General features: G+C 36.5%; 1 protein-coding gene across 20 annotated transcripts in view; it reads right to left on the bottom strand.

The window, feature by feature from the left end:
- The window catches only part of sdk (sidekick cell adhesion molecule), a 459,794-nt gene that overhangs the window by 201,748 nt on the left and 233,593 nt on the right, over positions 1-24,453 (bottom strand). For all 20 annotated transcript variants that reach the window (XM_073975479.1, XM_073975482.1, XM_073975481.1 and 17 more), the window contains one exon: positions 10,720-10,821. In XM_073975479.1, coding sequence (XP_073831580.1) covers positions 10,720-10,821 — 102 coding nt within the window. The remainder of the gene's footprint in view (positions 1-10,719; positions 10,822-24,453) is intronic.

Below are 24,453 nucleotides of genomic sequence, written 5' to 3'. Positions count from 1 at the left end.
GTTTGGAGTGCACTCCAATATCAATTATAACTATTTGCGTGGCATGATGTACTGCGTGTTGCACCTCTTCTATAGTTGTCAAGGCATCGAGATTTTGTAGCTTGATCAAGACCTTGGGCTGTCTTTCCTCTACTGCGGCTGAGTCTTTCTATGATTCATTTATAGCATCACAGAATTTCTCCCGTACTCCACCTTTTCCTATTTCCATAGGATTGCTCCCGTTTTGGTTAAACTGATGGATTGTAGGTTTTAGGTCTGACATCTTGTCTGATATTTTTGAGCAAATTGGAATAGCTGTTGCTCGCGCTTGGCTTAATATTCACAGTGTCTGGACGAGAATGAATGAGAATGTCCCTTCTTGAAAGGCATATGCTAATAATCCTTTCGGTGGTTACGCTAGGCTAGAAGGCCAATACTCGGATGGAATGAAAAATTAATAAGGTATCAATAGGCATTGTAATCGAATCAAAATTCTCTATAGAGTCACCCTATTATGTAAGCAAATATCTCTATTAACATAGAATGCGCTTCCCTGGATAAATGTCAAACTTAGTAAAAAACCTTCAAGGAAATGAAAAAACCCTTTATTTCAAATTTACCTTACACTTCACTGCACATGAATTCACACAGAATTTTTTCGTTTTTTACTCGAATGAGTAATGCCACCAAAAATTCATGTAGCTATCATTATTTTTGAACCAAACCCATTTGTAACCCAAAGAAAAAAGGAAACAAACATTGTTTCGAGGTTTTAGAAATACAGAAAATAACAAACGTAAAGAAAAATCAATCTTTGTAGAGATTGCCAACAATTTCAAAGAATAACAATTTTTATGTTATTCAAATTTCAGGGAATTTGATTTTGCTTTCTGTAACAAAAAAAAAAAAATGAATATCCACAAAAAGTGCAAGTGTTAAAATCCTACAATACATGCCAGCAAATAACAACTATGAGAGTTGTGCTGCTGGTGGCTTGACACCTGTGTGCTATTTTTCCAAAACAAAATAAAATTGCACGGTTTTCTATGCAATTCTAATAAATCAAAAACGAACTCTATTCAACTTTTATTTTTCTGGATTTATCATGCATGTTTTTTTCGTTTTCATTTCCTCTTCTTTGGAATTGAATTTCTGTTTCCACAATCACTACACTGCTCTGCAGCACAAATCAAGTTGTCTGTGCATAACAAAAATGAAAAAGAGTTCTCAATACTACCCCAGCACCTTTCAACATGGCATTCAAATCGAATCAAACCGATTGGAAAACTCTTTGGTATGCCAATGAACGATATAGAAGAGAAGCACTGGATTTACTGAAAATGTGTCACTACTTTGTTATTGTTATCCTTTAACAATTCGATTTCTTTTCTTAGCATGTTGGTTCTGTCTGGGTGTGTGAAAGAAAAATTTAACTTTTGAATTTGATTTCTTGTCGAATATGTAGTTGTTACTAAATGTATGACAAATATCGTGCTAGTGTGTAGTTTATACATTCCAGCAGAAAATTAAGGGGTGTATTAAAATTCACACTTCACTTGTAACACGTCCAGCGAAAAAGCTCATTGGTAGCCATATCTTCATACAAACCAATCTATCAACTTAACAGATGTACGCACGAAGTTGGTAGTTATCTTTGGTTAATAAAATTCTTAGAATAAGTTGAAAAACATTTGTTTTTCGTAAGAACATGTCGGGAGAATTTTGTATATCCCTCAAATTGTATATCCCTCTGCTTAATACCACGTAGGTGTATACAATGACACCTTTTGGTTACAAATGCGTCACAGCGCTAAATAACATCATATTATTTATTTATTAAATTTTTCAACTATACCATATTTAAATGAAATTTAATAAAAACCAAACCAACAACTTCATTACAACTAGTTTTTGTTTTTTTTTTTCAAATACCAATTTCAATTACCGTCATTTGTGGCATATCACACATGCCTGAGTGTTTAATTGCAGGATGTAAAATATATTTATATGTATACATATAATTGATATTCGAATTTAATTGTTGCAATTAGTTTTTAGAGAGAAGAAAAAAATAGGAAATGTGTGTTTGTGGTTCGACAGGTATATGCATATACATATGTAAGTATGCAGATAAATAACATTTGTGTACACAACATCATGGTTTAGGGTGAATATACTTTGAGAAGAAGTGGTATAATAAACTACGTATTAAATGTCATTTGAGTTTAAAAATATCATTTAAATATAAAAGACAAATAACAATGAATTCTTCGGCTTTGTCGACAGCTAAGTACCCCTCAGTCTATAAATGTAAAAATATATAATAACAGTGGTGGATCTAAAGTTGTATGCATCGATCCATAACTTAAAATAATTTTTGTAGGTGATAAACAAGTTTCCAGCGTATATTTTTTAAGGTATATAATAAAATAAAATCCGCAGTCTACACGAATAAAATCTATAATCGTTCATATATTACAATACTATCACATAAGATAGAACTTAATTTTATAACGCCATCTATATTTGACATTTGACGTTATTAATGAGAAAGAAACATAATTTGATGGGCATAATTTTAGGCGGAATATTGAAATAATTATCGTACTTTCGTTCCGAATCACTACAATAGTCGAAAAAAGGAGATTTTTATTAGCCATTTCGATTGGAACTCCTTCGACTTTCGACGGAATTCTTTCTGAAATCGGACACTTTGGTTTGTTGGATATATGCTTCCTGTGGGCCTATTATGTAACTTTTAACAACTATCTACATTGTTTAAATTTCTTTTATTTTTTAACAACTACAAGAAAAACAAATAAAATTGCTGTAAAAAAACAATGAATGAAGTTGTTAAAAAGTTACTGAATAGGGCGGCTGGTATGAATAAATGACAGAAGATGTTGGTTGGGAAATGTAGGTGTATCTATTTAGATCATATATTATTGCAAAATATATCCAGGATCAAGCATGCATGGTTGGGTGAAAATATTATAGTTTTTAGTTGCGGAACTAACTAGTTCCCATGCACGATTCCGTTTAAAGCGGAACGATATCAAGCTATTTCGTTAATTTCCTTCATCTCGATTATATGGAACGAAGGGCAGAGATTAAGGAACCTTTTTGTGAGAAAAGAAACGAAGAACATTGAACCGATCAGTGAACTATGTTGCCACCTATACTTCAAAATAATATCGAAAGAGCTGTTGGAGTTAGATACTGTGATAGGCATACTTTTAGGCGGAATAACTAATTATTAAAAGATAACAGATTACTACCTTTTTTTCTAAGCTATAATTAAAGTAGTATTATTTAGAATAGAATTACCTTAACAGGGGAGTAGTGTCCGCTCTGGAAACCATTCTCAATGAACGCGCTCTGCCTATTTTCGACGTGGCTTGCCATATCGGACTAGAGATAAGTAGCAAGAAAACTGAAGATATGAGAATTCGCAATAAAATACGAAACAAACATAACAAGAGGCTAAACAAAACAGCATTCGGGCGACAGTAAGTAGTATGGATAAGTTCAAACATGTCCAGGAAAACCACGCTGAAATTTCTGCTTTACAAAGAAAAAAATTGGCGATAAAAAAAGTATCATATTGACGAAATTCGATAAAATCATTTGATACAATAAAATTTTAATATTGACCAAAATATTTATTAATTTTTTTCACATATTGACATATCAATCAAAATGCCGAATATTTTGATAAATATTTTTGTCAATAGGTGAAATATTTTATCATTTGTATTTTTACTTTGTGATCAAATAATTTTATTGAATTTTGTCAATATGACAATTTTTTTTATCGCCGGAAAATCGATAAATTTTGATTGAATTTTAGTGTGAAAACAACATCAACCAATAGCGATGCGTTGTGGTGAATAAAAGGAAAATTTTTATCTTTTTGAAATTGTCAGTCCGGACACCACGCGTTTTTGTTGTTACAACATATGTTATTATTGTATGTTCGTTTTCCTCCTCAATCCGGCTCAGGCCCTATCTCCTGCTCTAGAAATGTGGCTGATTCTATTGGTAGTAACCACAAAGCTACTAGAGTTAGTTGCGTAGATTTGACAGGACATTTGAAAAGAGTGTCGTGTGGGCAGGAATCGCATGCTGGGTAAATGTTTTACACGGTGTCATGAATCCTTGTCCTGTAGGAGTTCAGACGGCTGCACCATCCTGAACATATTTGAGCCAAACCAACAACTTTAGTTTGTCGTGGCAGCTGACGTCCTTCAACTGCGATAAATGGGGGATGTACTCAGGGGACCGTAATCACACGGGTTTTCTTTACGGCATCTGCGACTGAATAGGTGTGAATACTATCCAAACCGGTTTGATAGTTTTGCTGATCTAGAGGTTCTTTCTTATATTGGAGTCCTTGACTGCTCATGTAGATGCCATTGATGGTTTGAGGAGGCACCGTGCTGAATTTTTCAGAGCTACGTTCTGAAAGATATGAATACTGGCGTTGCACTTACATTCACGGACCGTAATGGTGCTGCATAGCTTACCGCAGATCGACCTATCGCCTTATATGTGGTGCTCAAGGTTGTTGTCTGCACCGCAAGTGCTGCCGGCTAAGGACTTGAGAACTTTTTCTACTTTCAGTTTGCCGCAGATAGCTGTGACATTAGCGGACGACTTTATAACCTATCGAATGTGACCCACGGACTTTGGGTAATTAGTATTCGAAATTATTGATCCAACGACCTGCACATTAAATGGGAGCTTCATCTTCTCAGTCCATGTGGCAAATAGATAGACTGTAGACTTAGTGGCGTATACATATGTTTATATCTTCGTGTGGAAAAATGTGGTCATATCGATCAAATAGGACTTTAACCTTTCACAAATGACATTAGGGAAGGCACCTGACGTCAACATTGAACAAGCATCCCCCTACGTAACTATCTCAATGCCGTCTGTTGATGGTGTCAAACATAAAAGGTAGAGGTTAGACAATTCCGAAGATATAACCTCACTTTGAGTTACTTCCCGTTTCATTCTACGGTGCCTCGACTTCTTGTTCCTGAATTCCATGTGCGACTGGCGACCATACATATAATTGATTATCCAGCGCTTTAAACTTGGCCGGAGGGTAGTCTTCTTGATGTCGTCAAACAGTGCGGGATACAAAGGCTTTTGATAAATCAGACCCCTCTAACTCTGTCCTATCGCACGTCATGTTCTGGTTGAGTCCTAGGCTAATATGTGTGGAGATGGTGTGTAGCGCTGTTGTAGTTTTGTGCTGCTTAGGAACCCTTGCTGATGATTGGCAACTGCATAGCTATTTCTGATAATGGGGAGAAGTAAACCCTCAAGAGTCTTTGCTACGGGAAACAAAAGCGAAATCGGGCTCTACGATTAGCCTATGCTGGCTTACTTGCCTGGCATTAGTAGCAGGACCACCCTGCCCATTTACCAGACATCGGCACGATGTTGCTAGCTGACGACAGGTTGAAAACTTTAGTAAGGTACTCAACTTCCGGCACATCCACTTGTTTCAACATTACCATGGAGATACCGCCAGGGCCTAATGCTGATTTAATGATATTGTAACATCAGCCGTTGTGAATGGGACCGCCTCATTGACCATGTAGGTGCGGTGGTCAGTCCCGTCTTGAAGAAGTCAACGAAGGAGAAGATGTATAGATTCTAATTGAAAACACTGCAGCGTGAATCATTTATAGGCTCACGAAGATGTAGATGTGGAGAAAGTCGCGTTTTAGATACTATTCTCTTTTCTACAAAGGAAATCCCTATGGAGATCAGTGATTGCTATCAGGAATAATTTACTTCAGGGCGGCTAAGATCTTGATTCCAAGAGTCCATCCAAAGAGTCCATAAAGCTTAAATATTTATATAAATGGATCGAAAACGGAAGAGAATACTGGAACTAACTTTTGTCGATGTCAGGCTATTGTATAACTTGAATCAGGTCTGTACCATCTTCCAAACAGAAGTCTAGCTATTTTAAATACCGTGAAGCTGATATAAATCCATTTAAGGGGTTTAGAGAAGACGTTAGTGGTGCTTGTCGATAACCAGGCTATTATCACTCAAATCCCGCTTTTTCAAATCCAAGGTTGTTGATATAAGTGTAGATCAGCTATGAAGGTTGCAGAACGAAATAACTTTCTAAGGGTTACTGGGACACTGTGACATTGTCGGAATAGAGATTGTTGATGAGCCAGAACGTGATGGACGGATGGCAGTCTTCCAATATTAAAGTTGAGAAATCTTTATAGCAACTATAGGGGCATAAGTATTCTCCCTATCGTCTACAAGATAGTGTAAGGGATATTGTGCGAACGACTAAAGCCCATGGTCAACGAAATAATTGGACCATACCAATGCGGCTTAAGACCTGGCAAGTCCACCATTGACCAGATATTTACCTTGCGGCAAATCCTGGAGAAGACCCAGGAGATGCAGATCGACACCTACCACCTGTTTGTCGATTATAAAGCAGCCTTCGGCAGCCTGCTACGTTCAAAGGTATTCCAAGCAATGTCTGAATTTGGTATCCCCGCAAAGCTCATTCGACTTTGTAAAATGACTCCAACTGACACAAGATTTTCAGTTAAAATAGGAAAGAACCTCTGCGAAGAGTTTTGTACCAAAAGAGGTTTCAGGCAAGGAGACAGCCTTTCGTGTGATCTTTTCAACATCCTGCTAGAAAAGGTTATACGAGAGGCAAACGTCAAAAGAAGTGGCACAATCTACACCAATAGCCACATGTTACTTGCCGATACCTTTATGAAGGTCGAAGGAGAATCTCCTAAAGTGGGTCTGGCGGTAAACGGCGAGAAGACCAAGTTGATGGTGTCGACGCGCAATACGTCCATTGAGGTCGGACCAACTTTTGAAGTTGGTTCCTATATTTTTGAGGTAGTAAAAGACTTCGTATACCTCGGCACCGCCGTAAACACAACAAACGACATCAGTTGTGAAATAAAAAGAAGAATTATGTTGCTACTTTGGCGTAAGTAAGCAGTTCAAAAACAAAGCCACAACTCGTCAAACAAAAATAACGTTTTACAAAACACTGATACTACCCGTGCTGATGTATGGTTCCGAAGCCTGGGTGCAAGCAGATAGGGCAGTGCTTGGCGTGTTTGAGAGAAAAATTCTTCGAAAGATCTACGGACCAATCTGCGTTGACGGTGAATATCGACGTCGTATAAACCACGAGCTGTATCTGCCATACAACGACATCAATATAGTTAAACGTATCGAGATTTAGCGAGTGCGTTGGCTAGGTCATATAATAAGAATGAGCGATGATGAACCCGCTAAAAAGGCGTACATATTCGAGCCACATGGCGGTGCACGCATAATTGGCAGGCCAAAGAATAGTTGGCGCAAACAAGTGGATGAAGAGATGACAAGGCGCGGTATTCCAGAAAGCGAAGCACTAAACAGAGAGAATTGGAGATCTGTTCTTAGTTCGGTCTATGGAACAAATGTTCTGTAATGGGTCAGCTAAGTAATTAAGTAAGTATGTTATGATGAGAGTGGCAGAGATTATTGAGGACTATGTCAATTCTCCAATGTTAAACAACGCTAGACCCACCTTGTTTCATAACTATCAATTCATATCTACACTATGCAACACTGAAAATGCAAACAACTTCTAGTATGCATTTTTTGAAAGTACATATTTAGACTACAAAAACCCTAGTAGGGTTTTGTCCTGTCAGATCCAGTTTGGATTTTATGGCCTCATCTAAACCGGGCTAAATCTACACTTTTTTGCCTTTGTCAGGCCTTTATCTCAGAAACGAATAGAAATTTGGCCTTGCTGTCTTTAGCAATATTGTAGCCCTAAACTAGTAGAACTTATCTTTTGAAAAAACCACATAAGAAAAACTCCATCTAGAGCATCAAAATCTATATAATATAGAAAATTTTACATAATAGCTGAAATTCTGTCAGTATCGGCTAAACTATTGGGAGTTGAATCAAGTAACCTTTTGCAAAAATCTTCCAAATAAAGTTCTCAACAATTCTTTAGAACATTCTGAAACTCTAAAATGCTTACTTCATGTTGTTTCAGCAGTATTTTGCATCATATCTTTTACAACACGTATTTCAACCACAGTTCACACCAACAGTTTATTCTCGCATTTCGGATCTCACCACATTATTGACCACCACACCACACCATTGACAATGACAATGACATTTTCTGAAGAGTTGTGTATTATATTGCAGGGAATATTTTTATTGACCACCACACCACACCATACGAAAATATTCAGAAAAAATTAATGGTTTTGGAGATACGGTGCGAAATGTATAAAAATTGTGGAACTTTTGCATATATTTTGAAATTTGAGGCAATAAATGTAGTTTTTCGAGTTCATTACTTCTCCAAATATTTTATTCTTGTCCTTATCTACAAATTTGCTTCAGAGGTCAGTAGAAGATTCGCATTGGATTCAGAGATATAGCCCCGAATTTCTTGAAAAACTCAATATTTAACCATGTTTAGATGGGGCCATAAAATCCGAGCTGGATCTGACACAACAAAACCCAACTAGGGTTTCTTGTCGTTTCGGTCTGTACTTTCAAAAAATCCTCAGTTCGAATTGTTTGCACAAGATCACCTTAAAAATGTTGCACAGTGCTATCAAACATGGACCCATCAGTAGTTGACCTTGGCTCAAGAAGTCTTCGATGTCTATGGGGGAAAGTATTGACCACTTTCTCTTTGAAATTCTATCTTATCTTTCCTAAACACTAAATCATATATCCATAATACATTTTTCTCCAGCCAATGAATAAATATTTTCATATGTGATTTCTCCAATGTCCGATAAATCCACATTGCAGCCACACTAATGGTATTGCAGTGTGCTTGGGTTTGTGTATGTATGTAATTGTTTTATAAATAAATTTCTATAATTAAGTCAACATTAAATCAATGTACAATATACAATCATTAACACTATTATTTGAGGAATTTCATTAAATACTTGAAAAAATATGGGCAGCGGTTGCAATGAGCAATCGCCGCGTAACCGACCAGGTGGCGGTGGTAATGAACCTCTGTGGAAATATTTTATGGAAAATATGTATTTTGTTGGGGAAAAAGAATGGGAACTCAATTATAATGATTGGTGGTGTGATTATGGTGAAAATGTGTCAATGGAGTAAACAGCATTCTACAGGCTATGCTCCGCTTGTTTTTACTTTAATACCGCCGTTATTATTATTGTTGGATTTTCTGGCTACTGTTGGTGGCACAATTTTTGCCATTGATTGTCAACACAATAAAAAGAAAAGAAGCTTTTAAGTGTTAAGCATTGTATTCCAACGACAATGTTTCGAAACAACATCATTTGGAGAAGGAATATAATGGAGAAATTCATTAGAAATTCAATGGAAAGTGCAATAGACTAGAAGAGATAGGCAGCGGCTGTTGCCAGTCATTGAATAGAAATAATAGAAGACTGTAGAATTGTCAGTTAATATTAGAAAATTTAAAAGATATTATTCTTTATCTTAACGGTGATATACAAATTCTTGTTGTTAATAAAAATATCGTAAGATGTCTTAATAAATTTAATTAAATTAATGATGTTCTTAAAAAAAGGCCAACGATTCGCTTTTGCAAATGAACAACCATTAAATAGACATATTAAATTTCTTTTAATACCATTAACACTGTCACGTTGCATTTAGCCTCCTTGGATTGCTCCTTTGACCTTCAAGAAATTCCATTAACACAGTTCATGTCATTCGATAAGAGATTTTGTCGCCTTAAAAAGGCAAAAGTACGAGTAATGTCCTTAGGTTTCAGTTTTCTAAGACATTTCTAATTAAAAGAAATGTTCAATACCAAAAGTTTACACTTGAAATATTTTCTCTTTCTCGTCTGTTCTTGCTGCTGCAATGATTTTGTTTGGCTTCTTCTCTAGGACGGGGAAAACATTGAAGAAAACTTAACAAGAAGGAACAATTTCATTAAGAAAAAATAATAAGTACTTGGAAATGAGAAACACAGCAGAGTAATGAAAGGTCCTTGGGCAAAATAGCAAAGAGAAAAATAATGACTTTTGCTGTTTACCTCTTTGATTGATTTCTTTAAAAATTGTTGGGGCTATGGGAAAAGCTGTTGATGGAAATTTCTAGTTTCAGGAATGTTTCATACATATAGACCTCTTGGAACCTATATTACACTATTCATCATATTGGAAAGTAGATTTATATAGCAATATGTGTGGATTAGTGTTACCAAAGTACAGCAAAGGAAAGCAAAAAAAAAAAAAAAAAAAAAAAAAAAAAAAAACGAAAAACACCCAACCTCAATGATAATAAATTCATACTCAGAAAAAAGAGGAAAAATAAAAGTGAACAAAACAGCAAATGAAATACCCTAGAGAAATGATTTCACCTGAAGAAACATGTTTTACACGCCATGAAAATTCTAGTGAAAAAAACCCGAACTTCACCAACATAAAAAAGGCTCATATTATTTTTCCACATCATTATCAAACAATGGAATTTAAGGACTTTTTATGTTCTCGGTATCAATTTCAAGCGAAAATACATTTGGACTTTTTGTTCTTGTTTTGCAATTTGCCAACGCCTCCCATGAGCCATAAAACCAAAAGTCATAATATCGAATCAATGCCACAAACAAAGCAGAATAAAAGGACAGCAAAAAACACCAAAAAAAAAGAAGAAATCAAACAAATGTCTAATAAAAACACTTACCTAAGGCATGACACTGTAGAATTTTCGTTCGTCCTTCACTGACTATCGAACCTGACGATGATGGTTGTGTGGTAAAACGTGGCGGTTGTAGCTGTTGTCCATCTGCAAAAGAAAAAGTGGGAAATTTATTATTAGTTCATTAAAAATTTATCAGTTGATTTAAAATATTGGTTTAGTGATACAATTAAAAAACAAATTATTTGGAAGTGTAGATTGAGTAGATTTTAGATGTATGAATGAGGTCAATAAACTTGGATTTTTTAATGATTTTTAAGAGAAATCAGATAAATATTTTTGGGAGCCCAAAATAAACGTGGATTTTTTGTTTTAATTTTGGAGGACCAAAATAATCGTGGATTTTTTGTTTTAATTTTGGAGGACCAAAATAATCGTGGATTTTTTGTTTTAATTTTAAACGTGGATTTTTTACATTTTGCAGGATTGTTGATTTTTAAAATAGGTTTAGGGGCCCCAAATAGACGTGGATTTTTAAAATATTTTTGGGACCCAAAATAAACTTGGATTTTTAAAATATTTTTGGACCCCAAAATAAACGTGGATTTTTTTAACTTTAGAAGGACCCACATGTACTCGGATTTTTTATAAATGTTGGAGGACCTAAATAATCGTGCATTTAAAAAAATTGGAGATCCTAAGTAAACGTGGATTTTTTTTACAAAAGTTGGAGGTTCCAAATGAACGTGGATTTCTTTCAAAAATTGGATGACCCAAATAAACGACGATTTTTTAAATATTTTTGAGGACCCAAAAATACGTGGATTTATAACATATTTTTGGGACCCAAATAAATGTGAATTTTTTAAATGTTATTGGAGGACACAAATAAACGTAAATTTTTTAAATTTTAAGGGACCCAAATGATCGTGGATTTTTAAAAAAAATTTGGGGGACCTAACGCCGACTATAATCGTGGATTTTTAAAATATTTTTGGGGGACCTAACGACGACTATAATCGTGGAATTTTAAAATATTTTTGGGGGACCTAACAACTATAATCGTGGATTTTTAAAATATTGTTTTAGATCCCAAACAAACGTGGATTTTTAAAATATTGTTTTAGATCCCAAACAAACGTGGATTTTTTGTAATATTTTTAGGAGGACCCAACGACGACAATAGTCATGTGTTTTTGTTTAATATTTTTAGGATGACCCAAAGACGAAACATGGATTTTGTTGACGATTTTAGAAGGATGAAAGACGACAATAAACGTGAATTTTTTAAAGATTTTTAGGAGAAACCATATAAACGTGGATTTTTAAAATATTTTTGGGGACCCAAAATAAAGTGGATTTTTAAAATATTTTTGGGGACCCAAAATAAAAGTGAATTTTTTTTTAAATGTTGGAGGACCCAAGTAAACTTGCATTTAAAAAATATTGGAGAATCTAAATAAATGTGGATTTCTTACAAAAAAAAGTAAAATAGGTGGATTTTTTTTTTTTAATTTTGGGGGACCCAAATAAACTTGGATTTTTTTTTTTTAAATTTTGGATGGCCGAGTAATTTTAAAATAACTTTAGGGGCCCAAATAAGCGAGGATTTTTAAAATAATTTTGGTGGACCAAAAAAAGCGTGGATTTTTTTTTTAATTAAGATGGACCCACTTGAAAGTGGATTTGTTCTCCGTCAACGCAGATTGGCCCGAAGATTTTTCGAAGAATTTTTCTCTCGAACACACCAAACACCGCCTTATCTGCTTGCTCAAGTACCCATGCTTCGGAATGATACATTAGGACGGACAGTATCAGTGTTTTGTAAAGTGTTATTTTTGTTTGACGAGATGTGGCTTTATTCCTAAACTGCTTACTCAGCCCAAAATAGCATCTGTTGGCCAACAATATTCTTCTTCGCATTTCACAACTGATGTTGTTTGTTGTGTTTATGGCGGTGCCGAGGTATACGAAGTCCTTTACTACCTCAAAATTGTAGGTACCAACATTCACAGATGGTGAGAGATCTGCGGACGTATTACGGTGATACAATTAACTTGGTTTTATCGCCGTTTACTGCCAGACGGACTTTAGCAGATTCCCTTTCGACTCTTGCAAAGGTGTTAGTTACCTCCTTTACCGATTGACTCATGATGTCAATGTCGTCGGCATAAGCAAGTGACATATGACTTTTTGTGTATATTGTTCCACTTCGTTTGACCTTCGCGTCTCGTATGACCTTTTCCAGCAGGACGTTGAAGAGATCAGTAGACAGACCGCCTCCTTGTCTGAAACCTATTTTGGTATTAAACTCTTCGGAGAGGTACTTTCCTACTTTAACTGAGGACCGAGTATCAGTTAATGTCATCTTACAAATCCTAATGAGCTTTGCGGGAATACCTAAATCAGACATGGCTTGGAACACCTTTAAACGTATAGGACTGTCGAAGGCTGCTTCTTAATCGACAAAAAGATGGAAGGTGCCGATCTGCATTTCTAGGGTATTTTCCAGGATTTGTCTCAAGGTAAATATCTGCTCAATGTTGAATTTAACCGGTCTAAAGCCGCACTGATAGGGTCCAATTATTTCATTGACGATAGGCTTTAGTCGCTCACAAAATGTGCCAGATAATATTTTATATGCAATAGGGAGCAGACTTATGCCCCTGTAATTGGAGCACACAGTCTTATCTCCCTTCTTGTGGACTGGACAGAGGATGCTCACGTTCCAATCGTCGGGTGCACGTTCTTCCTGCCAGATGGTGCTAACTATCGGATGCATACACCTTATCAGCGTGTCGCCTCCAGATTTGAACAGCTCGTCTGGTAGGTCATCGGCTCCTGCTGCCTTATTATTCTTCAGCCGGTTTATTGCTGCTTTTACTTTGGAAAAATGTTCTTTCCATATCCCGAACATACTATCTGTATTAGTTACCAAATTACCTTGCTGGTCTCTACAGGAGAATGTGACTGTACCAAAGCCATCAGTTTGATGCTTCACTCTTTGGTAGAATTTTCGGACTTCATTCTGACTCATGTACATCTAAAATTTTTCACACTCCCGCTTTTCCATTTCTCTCTTTTGAGCTACTGATTGTAGAATAGCCCTATATGCCGCATTTTTCTCTTCGGCAGCAGCAGCACGACACTCCTAGTCATACCATTGGTTCCTTGGTGGAGGTCTCTGGTATCCAAGTATGGATTTTGCGGCTGTTTGCTTGGAGTGGGCAATACTTTGTCATTTGTCATGATATTTTATCGGGATGAGGAGTGCTTTCATTAAGCAATTGGGCCAGTTGATTGGAATATGCTGTGGCTATCTGTTGTGTTTGCAGCTTACCGATGTCCAATTTCCGTGTTGTGTCCGTGTTATTCCGTGTTATTTGCAACGTTTAGACGGGTACGTACCTTTGCTGCAACAAGGCAGTGGTCCGAGTCTATGCTTGTTCCTCGTAACGATCGTACATCCAACACGCTCGATGAATGTCTTCTATCTATCACAACGTGATCAATTTAATTTCTTGTTTCATGATCTGGAGACATCGACATCCTTAAATCTGGTACTGCTAACTACCATGTTTTTTGCCGCTGCGAAGTCTATCAGTCTCATTCCATTGTCAGATGTTTTACTATGGAGACTGAATTTCCCGACTGTTGGGCCTATGATATTCTCCTTTCCTATTTTGGCATTAAAATCGCGTAGAATAATTTTAATGTCATGGGCAGGACAACGGTCACATGATTCTTACAGGCGCTCATAGAATATAGCTTTGGTCTGGTCGTCCTTGTCTTCGGTTGGAGCATTAGCGCAGATAAAGCTAATGTTGAAGAATTTTGTTTTTATTCATATTGTAGCATGTTTTAACCTCCGACCAACTACAAAACCGCAACCAAACTCATGCTTTTTGTCATGGCAGCTATAATACAGTGCGTCACCTTTTGGTGTTGTTGTGACATTTTTCCCAATCCATCGTATTTCATATATGGCAGTTATATCGGCCTTGTACCTTTCAAGTACATCTGCCATCGCGTAAACTGCATCTTCTCTATAAAAAGTACGAACATTCCAGGTGCAGATTCGCAGATCATGGACCTTAAAACGTTTGCGGGGGTCGTCAACTTTAGAGGGGTTTGCTTTTCTTTTCTTTCGTTTTTTTCATAGTAGGCTGCTTTTTTCTAGGGGAGGGCGCCCAAACCCAAGTTTTTAACGTTCTTATGGGTGAACGCGCGGCACATGTTAGCTCACTACCTTTAACGGGTGTTAAATGCAGTTCCCCAAGTGACGCCACTGGGAGGTCAGTGTCCACCTGAGATGAGAGAGGGACCAAGATAAATCCTGGGCTTTGCCATGTTAAAGCCGGTCAGGACCGTTCCTTGGTATTCTTCATCCCCTCTGTCACCCTACGTCTTATAGATATACAATTACACATTTCTTGAAATTGTAATTAATTATTATCTCTTATGCTTCATGACATCATTTTAAAACATTAATTAGTTATGATATGCTATACATATTTTTATAGGTATGTATGTTATAATTAAAATTCTGCAAAAGCGGGGGAGTTATGTAAATAGAATGAGGTCTTGTTCCCATATTATTCATTACACTGTGGACTCATGCATAAAATTACTAAAAATATGTTACGGTTGATTTCATTGTTATGTTTACGCCAAAACATCTGCTACTACTACTCTAATACATACATATAACCATTAGGGTGGTGGTGCTGTATTGGGATCTTTATGTCATTTAAAAGAGGTTTGATGGTTTTTCCTTTCACTCTCATACTCAAACTATGGCAAGAAATAATGCAAAACATTATGTTTAGTGCTTCTTCTTCTTCTTCTTCGTATTCTTTTGATTACAATGTAAATGATACTTTTAGAAGGCTTCTATGCCGTTGTCGTTTCGTTGCTGTTCGTTCGTTGGGTTGTTTGCTGTTATACAAAATGCATTTTATGTATTTTTAAAAGGCAAAACTTAAGAATAATGCAAGAAATAGTCGTCGAAGTACCATGAAACCCAAAACGATAAAGTGTGGCATGCCTTCTTTTTGCGGTATAATTTAAGGTGTGCAGTAGTTTCATTTTGAATTTTAAGTAGCTGGAGGAAGGTATGCCAGAAATTTAGTTAGTGGTGATGGATTTGTTGAGTGACTGACTGAGTGCGGGGATGGGTAAGTGACAACGTTTTGAACATTGATGACTACTAGCAGCACAACTGATTAAATGCACTCACCATTTAGTTCAGGTTCACATATGGTTTCCTTTATGATAAGTGCACATAATGTACACACAGATACTTTATGTATTTTGTATGTAATGATGGTGGCTGTGATAGTGACATGGAAAAAGGGGTATTGTCTTTCATCATCGTTATTGGGTGCTGCTGTCATCATTAAAACATTAGCAAAAGTAGCATCAGCAGACGCGCTATGAACATTATATTTAATTTCCAAAACCTTTTAGAGCTGCTAATGCATTTTGGAAATTTAAGGCAATAATGGTTGCAATGTTGCAGCACTTCAGAGTTATAAGAGATGTTTTGAGTGTGTAATGAAGAGAAAGGATATTTTTAAATGTTATTACTATGCCATATGTGTAAGGGATATGAATGTCTTGACTCTGGAGGAAATGCACCTGGTAACTTTCTTATTTTAATGGGATGATAGTGGTATCAGAATCTATATTAACAAAAGCGTAAAGTGATTGACTGACAGACTGACTGATTAATTCATCAACGACCAGACAAAGCGGCTGAAGCTAGGATATTGAAATGTTGGGTGCGGATCACTTTTGTTCCGAAGGGGCTGGGTTTTCAGAAATTCCGACTAGAAGAGTACGAAAAGTAGTAAAAGGTACTAAATATGGTACCCTTTGTATTAGACGAAACGGTAGAGCTAGAATTGTGAATTGGAACTAAGATTGTTGTTGGAGTATAGGATAGATGTAGTTGTAGTTTTTGGAGGTAGTTTTGGAAATTCGTACTTATGTGTATGAAAAGTACTAAAACGATGTTTAATGGGAAATATTCGGTAGGTATGCCAGGAAGCTATAGGGCTCACATCTTAAGAAGTATTTCGGTTTTGTATCCTTTGATAAGTTATTCAATTTAATTTAACCCCTCTACGACAACTTTGAATGAAATAGTCTAATCTTCTCTCCTTTTTTTCAATCTTATTTCCACAATGTATGTTATTTAAGCTTTAATTTCTTGCCCTAATACAACTGTTTTCTTTATTTACATTCAATGAAAACAACCTTATGTCTTCATTTTCAATACCGCCTCCTGGTGTTCATGAATTCCTTTTGTTTTTGGATAAAATTAATTAAAATAATGCTGTGACTAGTAAATTATTTGCAACGAACTCCATTAAAAGGACAACAATATGGCATGGCATGGGATGTCAAATTTTCTGTCTTTTGTATCTACATAATAATAAATATAAATTTAATTATTCTTTTCGGCATATCCTGCATGGAAAGAACACATACAGGACTTGTTTTTCAATAATGGTTGTCTTAGTAACAAACCAACCACAAGGAATAAAAAGGGGTCATAAAATATTAGGTTTCATAACATATTTAATTTCAATAAAAGAGACTTTCGTATATGAAAGAAACACCAGGCTACTGTTATTTATGGGACGACATACATAAATTGGTAATACATGATGTTGTCATCGTGATTACAACAACTGTTAAGTTAGGTAGTATAATAAAGTAGACACGAAAAAATATATATGGCTTTTGCCAAAAACTCCTACACTCCAACAGTTATCTTAATTCCAAATTTCAGGATTTCAACTCTATCCGTTCCTCCAAATCCAAATTGTACCAAATTTAGTAAAATAAAACGAGTGTGAGTACGATAAATCTTGAAGGGGGTAAATGATTTTGTCCATAGTTTGCATATCGTGAAATATGTATCTACCAGACTTAGATGAGGTTCCAATATGGATTCAATCAGTCCACTCCTTCGGATACCTCCCACACAAAATTTCGGATAAGTTCAGTTTAGGACCTGCTCTCGAAACGATACATACAACGGTACAAGTTTCATCGGTGGCAAGTCCATACTTTCTGAGAAAATAGCCTGAAATGTGCAAAAAAACCCTTTGACACCGTGTGTAATGGTTGCAGCGCAATATTTGGTCTTCGTAATATTTTGTTCAATCTTAGTTTAAGCCCTATATACCTACTCCTTCAGGTACCTCCCCCACAAAAGTTCGGAAAAGTTTTGCGCACAATAACTCTTGAAGGGAGTGACCGACTTTACATATCCTAATATATCTACCTGGTATAGATCAGGTTCAAATATGCTCCATATTTGTCCACTCGTTCATTTAAGACCTGCTCTTGATTCTCTTTGATTTTTGTTGAAGCAACTTGCATTCGCTGCCTCAATTACGACGGTAAAGTTTTTCCAGGGGCAAATCCATACTTCTTGAGAAAACAGCCCGAAAAGTGTAAAAAGCCCCCTATAGCACCATATGTAGTGGCTGGAGAGCACAATAACTCTCGAACTGATCAACCGATTTAATCCAGAATTTACTTTCGTCATATTTTGTCCAAACTTAGTTTCAGTTCGAAGATGGGCAATACCGGTCCAAAAGTTCGGAAAAATTGTGCGCACAATAACTCTTGAAGGGAGTGACCGACTTGGTCCATACTTTACATATCCTAATATATCTACCTGGTATAGATCAGTTCAAATATGCTCCATATTTGTCCACTCGTTCATGGACCTCCCACACAAAATTTCGGATAAGTTCACTTTAAGACCTGCTCTCGACTCTCTTTGATTTTTGTCGAAGCAACTTGCAACCTTGTCCCATCTGGGATGTTTGTGGAACAATAATAAAAAAAACTTGCATTCGCTGCTCAATTACAACGGTAAAGTTTTTCCAGGGGCAAATCCATACTTCTTAAGAAAACAGTCCGAACGGTGTGAAAAAGACCCCTATAGCACGATATGTAGTGGCTGGAAAGCACGATAACTCTCGAACTGATCAACCGAGTTGGGCCAAAATTTACTTTAGTAATATTTTGTCCAAACTTACATAGTTTCAGTTCGAAGATGGGCAATACCGGCCCACAACTTCCGGTACTTCTCCGCAATATTTAAAAATTGGCACTAATATGGTATTCACGATATCTCCTGAACTACTAATTTTGTCCAAACTTTGGATCTCCTAATGTTTTGTCTAAATTTAGTTTATCTCGGCCCGTATCGGTCCTCTCCTTAGGGTAACTCCCCCACAAGAGTTCAACATTTGTGTCTATGTGCAGTTTAGGGTCTGTTCGAAGATTCTTTGGAAATGTATCCCGATGCTGTTCGTTGTGGTCCTGTTTACAGCGATATTAAGTTTTCGTGGACAAGTCCATGCTTCCTGGCATACTGGTCAAAAAGTTATACGATGACCCACTGAAATGACTAGTGGTTCACTTCCAAAATAAACAAAATTCAGAAAAGACTGTCCGTAGATGAAAGTTTCAATTTACGTAGGCTGAGGGTATATCTCTGTTGGTAAAGGCGACTGATACTTTTGTACTAGTTTTTTATACCCTCCACCAGAATAACACATCGAAATATTCATCGGAGACCCTATAATAAAATATATATTCTTGATCAGGGTAAAATTCTAAGTCGATATAAACATGTCCGTCTGTCCGTCCGTCCGTCAGTTGAAATCAAAATACAGCTCGCAATTTTCAAGATAGAGCTTTGTAATTTAGTATAGAAGTTTCTATTACTCCTGGGATGTTTGGTATTGCAAATGGGCTATATCGGTCCACGTTTTGATATAGTCCCGATATAACGGTACCAACCGATTTTCGGTATTTTTAAGATTTTAGCTTCATTATCACACCGAAATGACTGAAATTTGGTACTTAGTCTTCGCTGGGGGTATAAAACTTTCCCCCAGAATTTTTTCGGTATAGGTCCACGCCTTCATAGAGCCCCCATAGAACGGTACCTCCCGAATTTGGGTATTTTGCAGGTTGTGGCCGGAATATTCCTCCGAAATGGCTAACATTTTTGATATTTAGTCTTCGCTGGGGGTATAAAACTTTCCCCCAGAATTTTATCGGTATAGGCCCACGCCTTCATATAGCCCCCATAGAACAGTACCTCCCGATTTTCGGTATTTTGAAATGGTTAAAGTTTGGTATTTAGACTTTGCTGGGGGTATAAAACTTTCCCCCGGAATTTTTTCGGAATAGGTCCACGCCTTCATATAGACCCCATAGAACGGTACCTTCCGAATTTGGGTATTTTGCAGGTTGTGGCCGGAATATTCCTCCGAAATGGCTAAAATTTGGTATTTAGTCTTCGCTGGGGGTATAAAACTTTCCTCCAGAATTTTGTCGGTATAGGCCCACGCCTTCATATAGCCCCCATAGAACGGTACCTCCCGATTTTCGGTTTTTAAAGGTTATGGCCTCAATATTCCTCCGAAATGGCTAACATTTTTGATATTTAGTCTTCGCTGGGGGTATAAAACTTTCCCTTAGAATTTTGTCGGTATAGGCCCACGCCTTCATATAGCCCCCATTAGGGTTATGACTTTTGGACATTTTTCCTCAAAAATGATTTCCTGTAGCAGGGATGAATGAACTTTTGTCTATTAATCACGATGCTATCGTTTATTCCATTGAAATATAAAAAAAGTTCACGCACAAATCGATTTAAAAAAAAATAATTTTTTCAAAAAATATATGAAATGAAAAAAAAATTTTTTTCAAAAAATTATTTTTTGTTGCACGAATGAATAAATAAAAAAAAATAAATATTAAAAAAGTCGCGAAAAAAGTCACTTTGAAAAATTTTTAAATTTTTTGTTTTTTGTTAAAAAATTATATTTTTGAATAAAAGCGTTTACGACATTTTTACGATTCTTAGAATTGAAGAAAAATAGTGAGAAATAAATTTTATGTCATTTTAATTATATCATGTGGCTCTAAAGTTTATTTTCAATTATATATCTGTTTTCAGTGACTTCAAAAAATTGTCCATAATTTTGATAAATTCAAATTTTAAAATCATTTTGTGCGTGAGGTTTTTTCACCGAATCACCTTATAATTAAGATTTTATGTAATCTTATGCCAAAACTCATCACGCTATGATACAGGGATATGAGGTTGTAAAAAAGTCATAACCCTAGTCCTCATAGAACGGTACCTCCCGATTTTCGGTATTTTGAAATGGCTAAAGTTTGGTATTTAGTCGTTGCTGGGGGTATAAAACTTTACCCAGAGGTATAGGTCAACGCCTTCATATAGACCCCATAGAACGGTACCTCCCGAATTTGGGTATTTTGCAGGTTGTGGCCTCAATATTCCTCCGAATTCGCTGGGGTTATAAAACTTTCCTCCAGAATTTTGTCGGTATAGGCCCACGCTTTCATATAGCCCCCATAGAACGGTACCTCCCGATTTTCGGTTTTTGAAGGTTACGGCCTCAATATTCCTCCGAAATGGCTAAAGTTTGGTATTTAGTCTTCGCTGGGGGTATACAACTTTCTCCCAGAATTTTATCGGTATAGGCCCACGCTTTTATATAGCCCCCATAGAACGGTACCTCCCGATTTTCGGTATTTTGAAATGGCTAAAGTTTGGTATTTAGTCTTCGCTGGGGGTATACAACTTTCTCCCAGAATTTTTTCGGTATAGGTCCAGGCCTTCATATAGCCCCCATAGAACGATACCTCCCGATTTTCGGTTTTTGAAGTTTATGGCCTCAATATTCCTCCGAAATGGCTAAAGTTTTGTATTTAGTGTTCGCTGGGGGTATAAAACATTCCCCCAGAATTTTTTCGGTATAGGTCCACGCCTTCCTGGAACCCCCATAAAACGGTACCTCCCGATTTTCGGTATTTTGAAGGTTGTGGCCTCAATATTCCCCCAACATGGCTAAAGTTTGGCATTTAGTTTTTGCTGGGGGTATAAAACTTTCCCCCCGAAATTTTTTCGGTATAGGTCTACGCCTTCATATAGCCCCCATAAAACGGTACCTCCCGATTTTCGGTATTTTGAAGGTTGTGGCTTCAATATTCCTCCAAAATGGCTAAAGTTTGGCATTTAGTTTCTGCTGAGGGTATAAAATTTCCCCCGAAATTTTTTCGGTATAGGTCCACGCCTTCATATAGCCCCCATAGAACGGTACCTCCCGATTTTTGGAATTTTGCAGGTTGTTGCCTCAATATTCCTCCGAAATGGCTAACATTTGGTATTTAGTCTTCGCCTTCAAAATAAACCGTTCCGGTAATTATTTGACTGAAAGCAGCGATGTAAGTTCGTAACCTGACAAAGGTGAACTCGACAGCGTAATCGTTTTCCTAGCCTAAACCCAGCAAAATACAAAAAAGATTTAAATGGGGTCTTCAACCTTAAGCCAAAATATGGATACGAGTATAGGCTTTGAGTAAAATATACCAACCAAATAAGGAGTGCGAGAATGTCAAACAGGGAAGTTGCACAAGCAAAGGAGCTGAATCAACTTCTCCCCGAAGAATATCGTTTACCGGAGTACCAATGATCTAGGTTATTTTGATGAAACTTCATCGAAGTAAGGCATAAACTGTGATGATGATGATCTGATGTTTCAAATGACACACAAGTGTACAACTTCGAAATATGTACCCCCTACCCATGGTGTGGATTAGGGTATTAACAATGTCCAACTAAATCCAGATGGCAAAACATTGAGCAAAAACACTGCTAAGCAGCATATTGCAATAAAATTTATCAAAACCATTTGTTCATATCATCAGGAGAAAAATAAAAACTTGCAAACTCTAGTGGTTTTAAAAGAACATATTTATGTTCCTCCTGTGCTCCTTCTCTCTTCTGTCTTAACCACAATGTTTGAGATTTGTTGAACAAATACTCTTAAGTTGTTATAATTTTTTGTTAAAAGCAGTTTCAAGTTGTTCTCGATTTCGTTGTATATTGTATATGATATTGTTTTTTGTTTTCTGTATTCTGGTCTTTTGTTGTTGTTTTGTTTTTTAGGGCAGCACTTAGTGTCACTAACAATTGTACAATTCTTTTATGTTGCTTCTTGTTGTGTAAAGGATACATGAATGGTAAAGAATGAAGAAGAGAAAAAGCCATCTTACCCATTCTACAACGCATCCTATCATCTTCCATTGCAATGAAATGATGGAATGAATGAAGAACAACAAAATTGAAAACATTTTAAAAATGAAGAAAAACAAAAACATATTCTAAGAAGTGTTTCGGTTGCACGAAACATCATGTCAGGCTCCAAGTAAGTATTCATCCAAGCGTTGACGACACCCAACAATATAAACATCGCCCAAAATAAAAGTTCTTTCCATAAAAAAAGTTGTTCTCAATATCATAGTCATCCCCATTATCATGAGTTGGAATGATATTATTTTCGTAAAATAGCAAAGAAAGTTGAGTATTTTACTAAAAAGGTTTTTGTTGTTGTTGTTGTAGTGTGTGGTGAAGTGATTGTGTTTGCTGCTGTTGTAGTTGTTGTCGTAATGTTTTTAACCCATTTTATGACACGAACCTATTTAGTTTTGCAACATTTCTTGTGGTTGATTTTGTATCCGTAGTTTTGTTTTTTGTTGTTGTTGTTGCTGTGTGCTTTGTTGGCCGTATCAACAACAATGACAAGGAAGAAGCATGCCAGAAGTGAAACCACTAAACAAATTCGATGAGATATCCTTTTGTTCGTAGCTAATGTAACGGGTAGATAGTGTCACCAAACGCAACTTTGTTTGTACTACATACATAGTAAGACTAAGTGGTAGTGTTATGACACTACCACTACTGCTGGGAACGTCTGCAGCAAGCTAGGTTAGGGACACAGCATAAAGTAGCTGCCATTTTACAAATATTGTTGCCACAAAATCCTACCATTCATGAAGAAATTGTCGTACACTATTACCTTAACCATTTCCCACAGGGGGGAAATTTTTATTTACAATGTATAGAAATTGACTGAGAGTTATCATTGGGTAGGAGTTTTCAGTCACCGAAAAAGCATGGAAAATAAGGAAAAATAATTCATAAAAATAACATTGTAGCGACATATTGAAAGTTTATGTAGGGAGGTAACCTAAATAGAGGGTTAATATTCTCCCTGTTGACTTTTTGGGAAATATTCAGCAAAAGACTCCATGTAAAATATACATTTTATGTACATTATGGGTTCGACTATATTACTGACAGTATTCTCTAGAACACTACTACTAAACTATGGAATACGTTAGCGTCTCAATGAGAGGGTATTTTTGGTCTATTTTCCCGTAAAGGGCTAATAACTGCTTTAAAAGTAGGTTTTAGCAAGATATGAAATATATCAACATTTTAGAAAAATGTCCGCCATAAATTTGTACCATAGGTGTCTTTATTGTGAGAGGAGTATGAAGTTGTGGTCCTGAAATGAACCAAAACAACCGAAGACAAGGACGAGCAGATCAAAGATATAATCTACGAGAGCCTAGAAGAAACATATGACCGTTGTCCTGCCCATGACATTAAAATTATTCTAGGCGATTTTAATGCCAAAACTGGATATCTTTGGCCCAACAGTCGGGAAACCCAGTCCCTACAGTGAAACATCTGACAATAGAATGAGGCTGATAGACTTCGCAGTGGCAAAAAACATGGTAGTTAGCAGTACCAGATTTAAGCATCTCGATTATATGCCATTTAGATATGACACCATTAGCCGGATTTAGCGCATTATCAGGTTTTATTTGCTAAATCCAGCCAAAATCTACCAGATTTCCCAT

This window comes from Musca autumnalis, unplaced genomic scaffold (genome assembly GCF_047663935.1).
Source record: "Musca autumnalis isolate F117 unplaced genomic scaffold, ASM4766393v1 scaffold_3, whole genome shotgun sequence".
In the NCBI taxonomy this organism is placed as follows: domain Eukaryota; kingdom Metazoa; phylum Arthropoda; class Insecta; order Diptera; family Muscidae; genus Musca; species Musca autumnalis.
The sequence above is the reverse complement of the archived record's forward strand: the minus strand, read 5'-3'. Positions and strand labels throughout refer to the sequence as shown.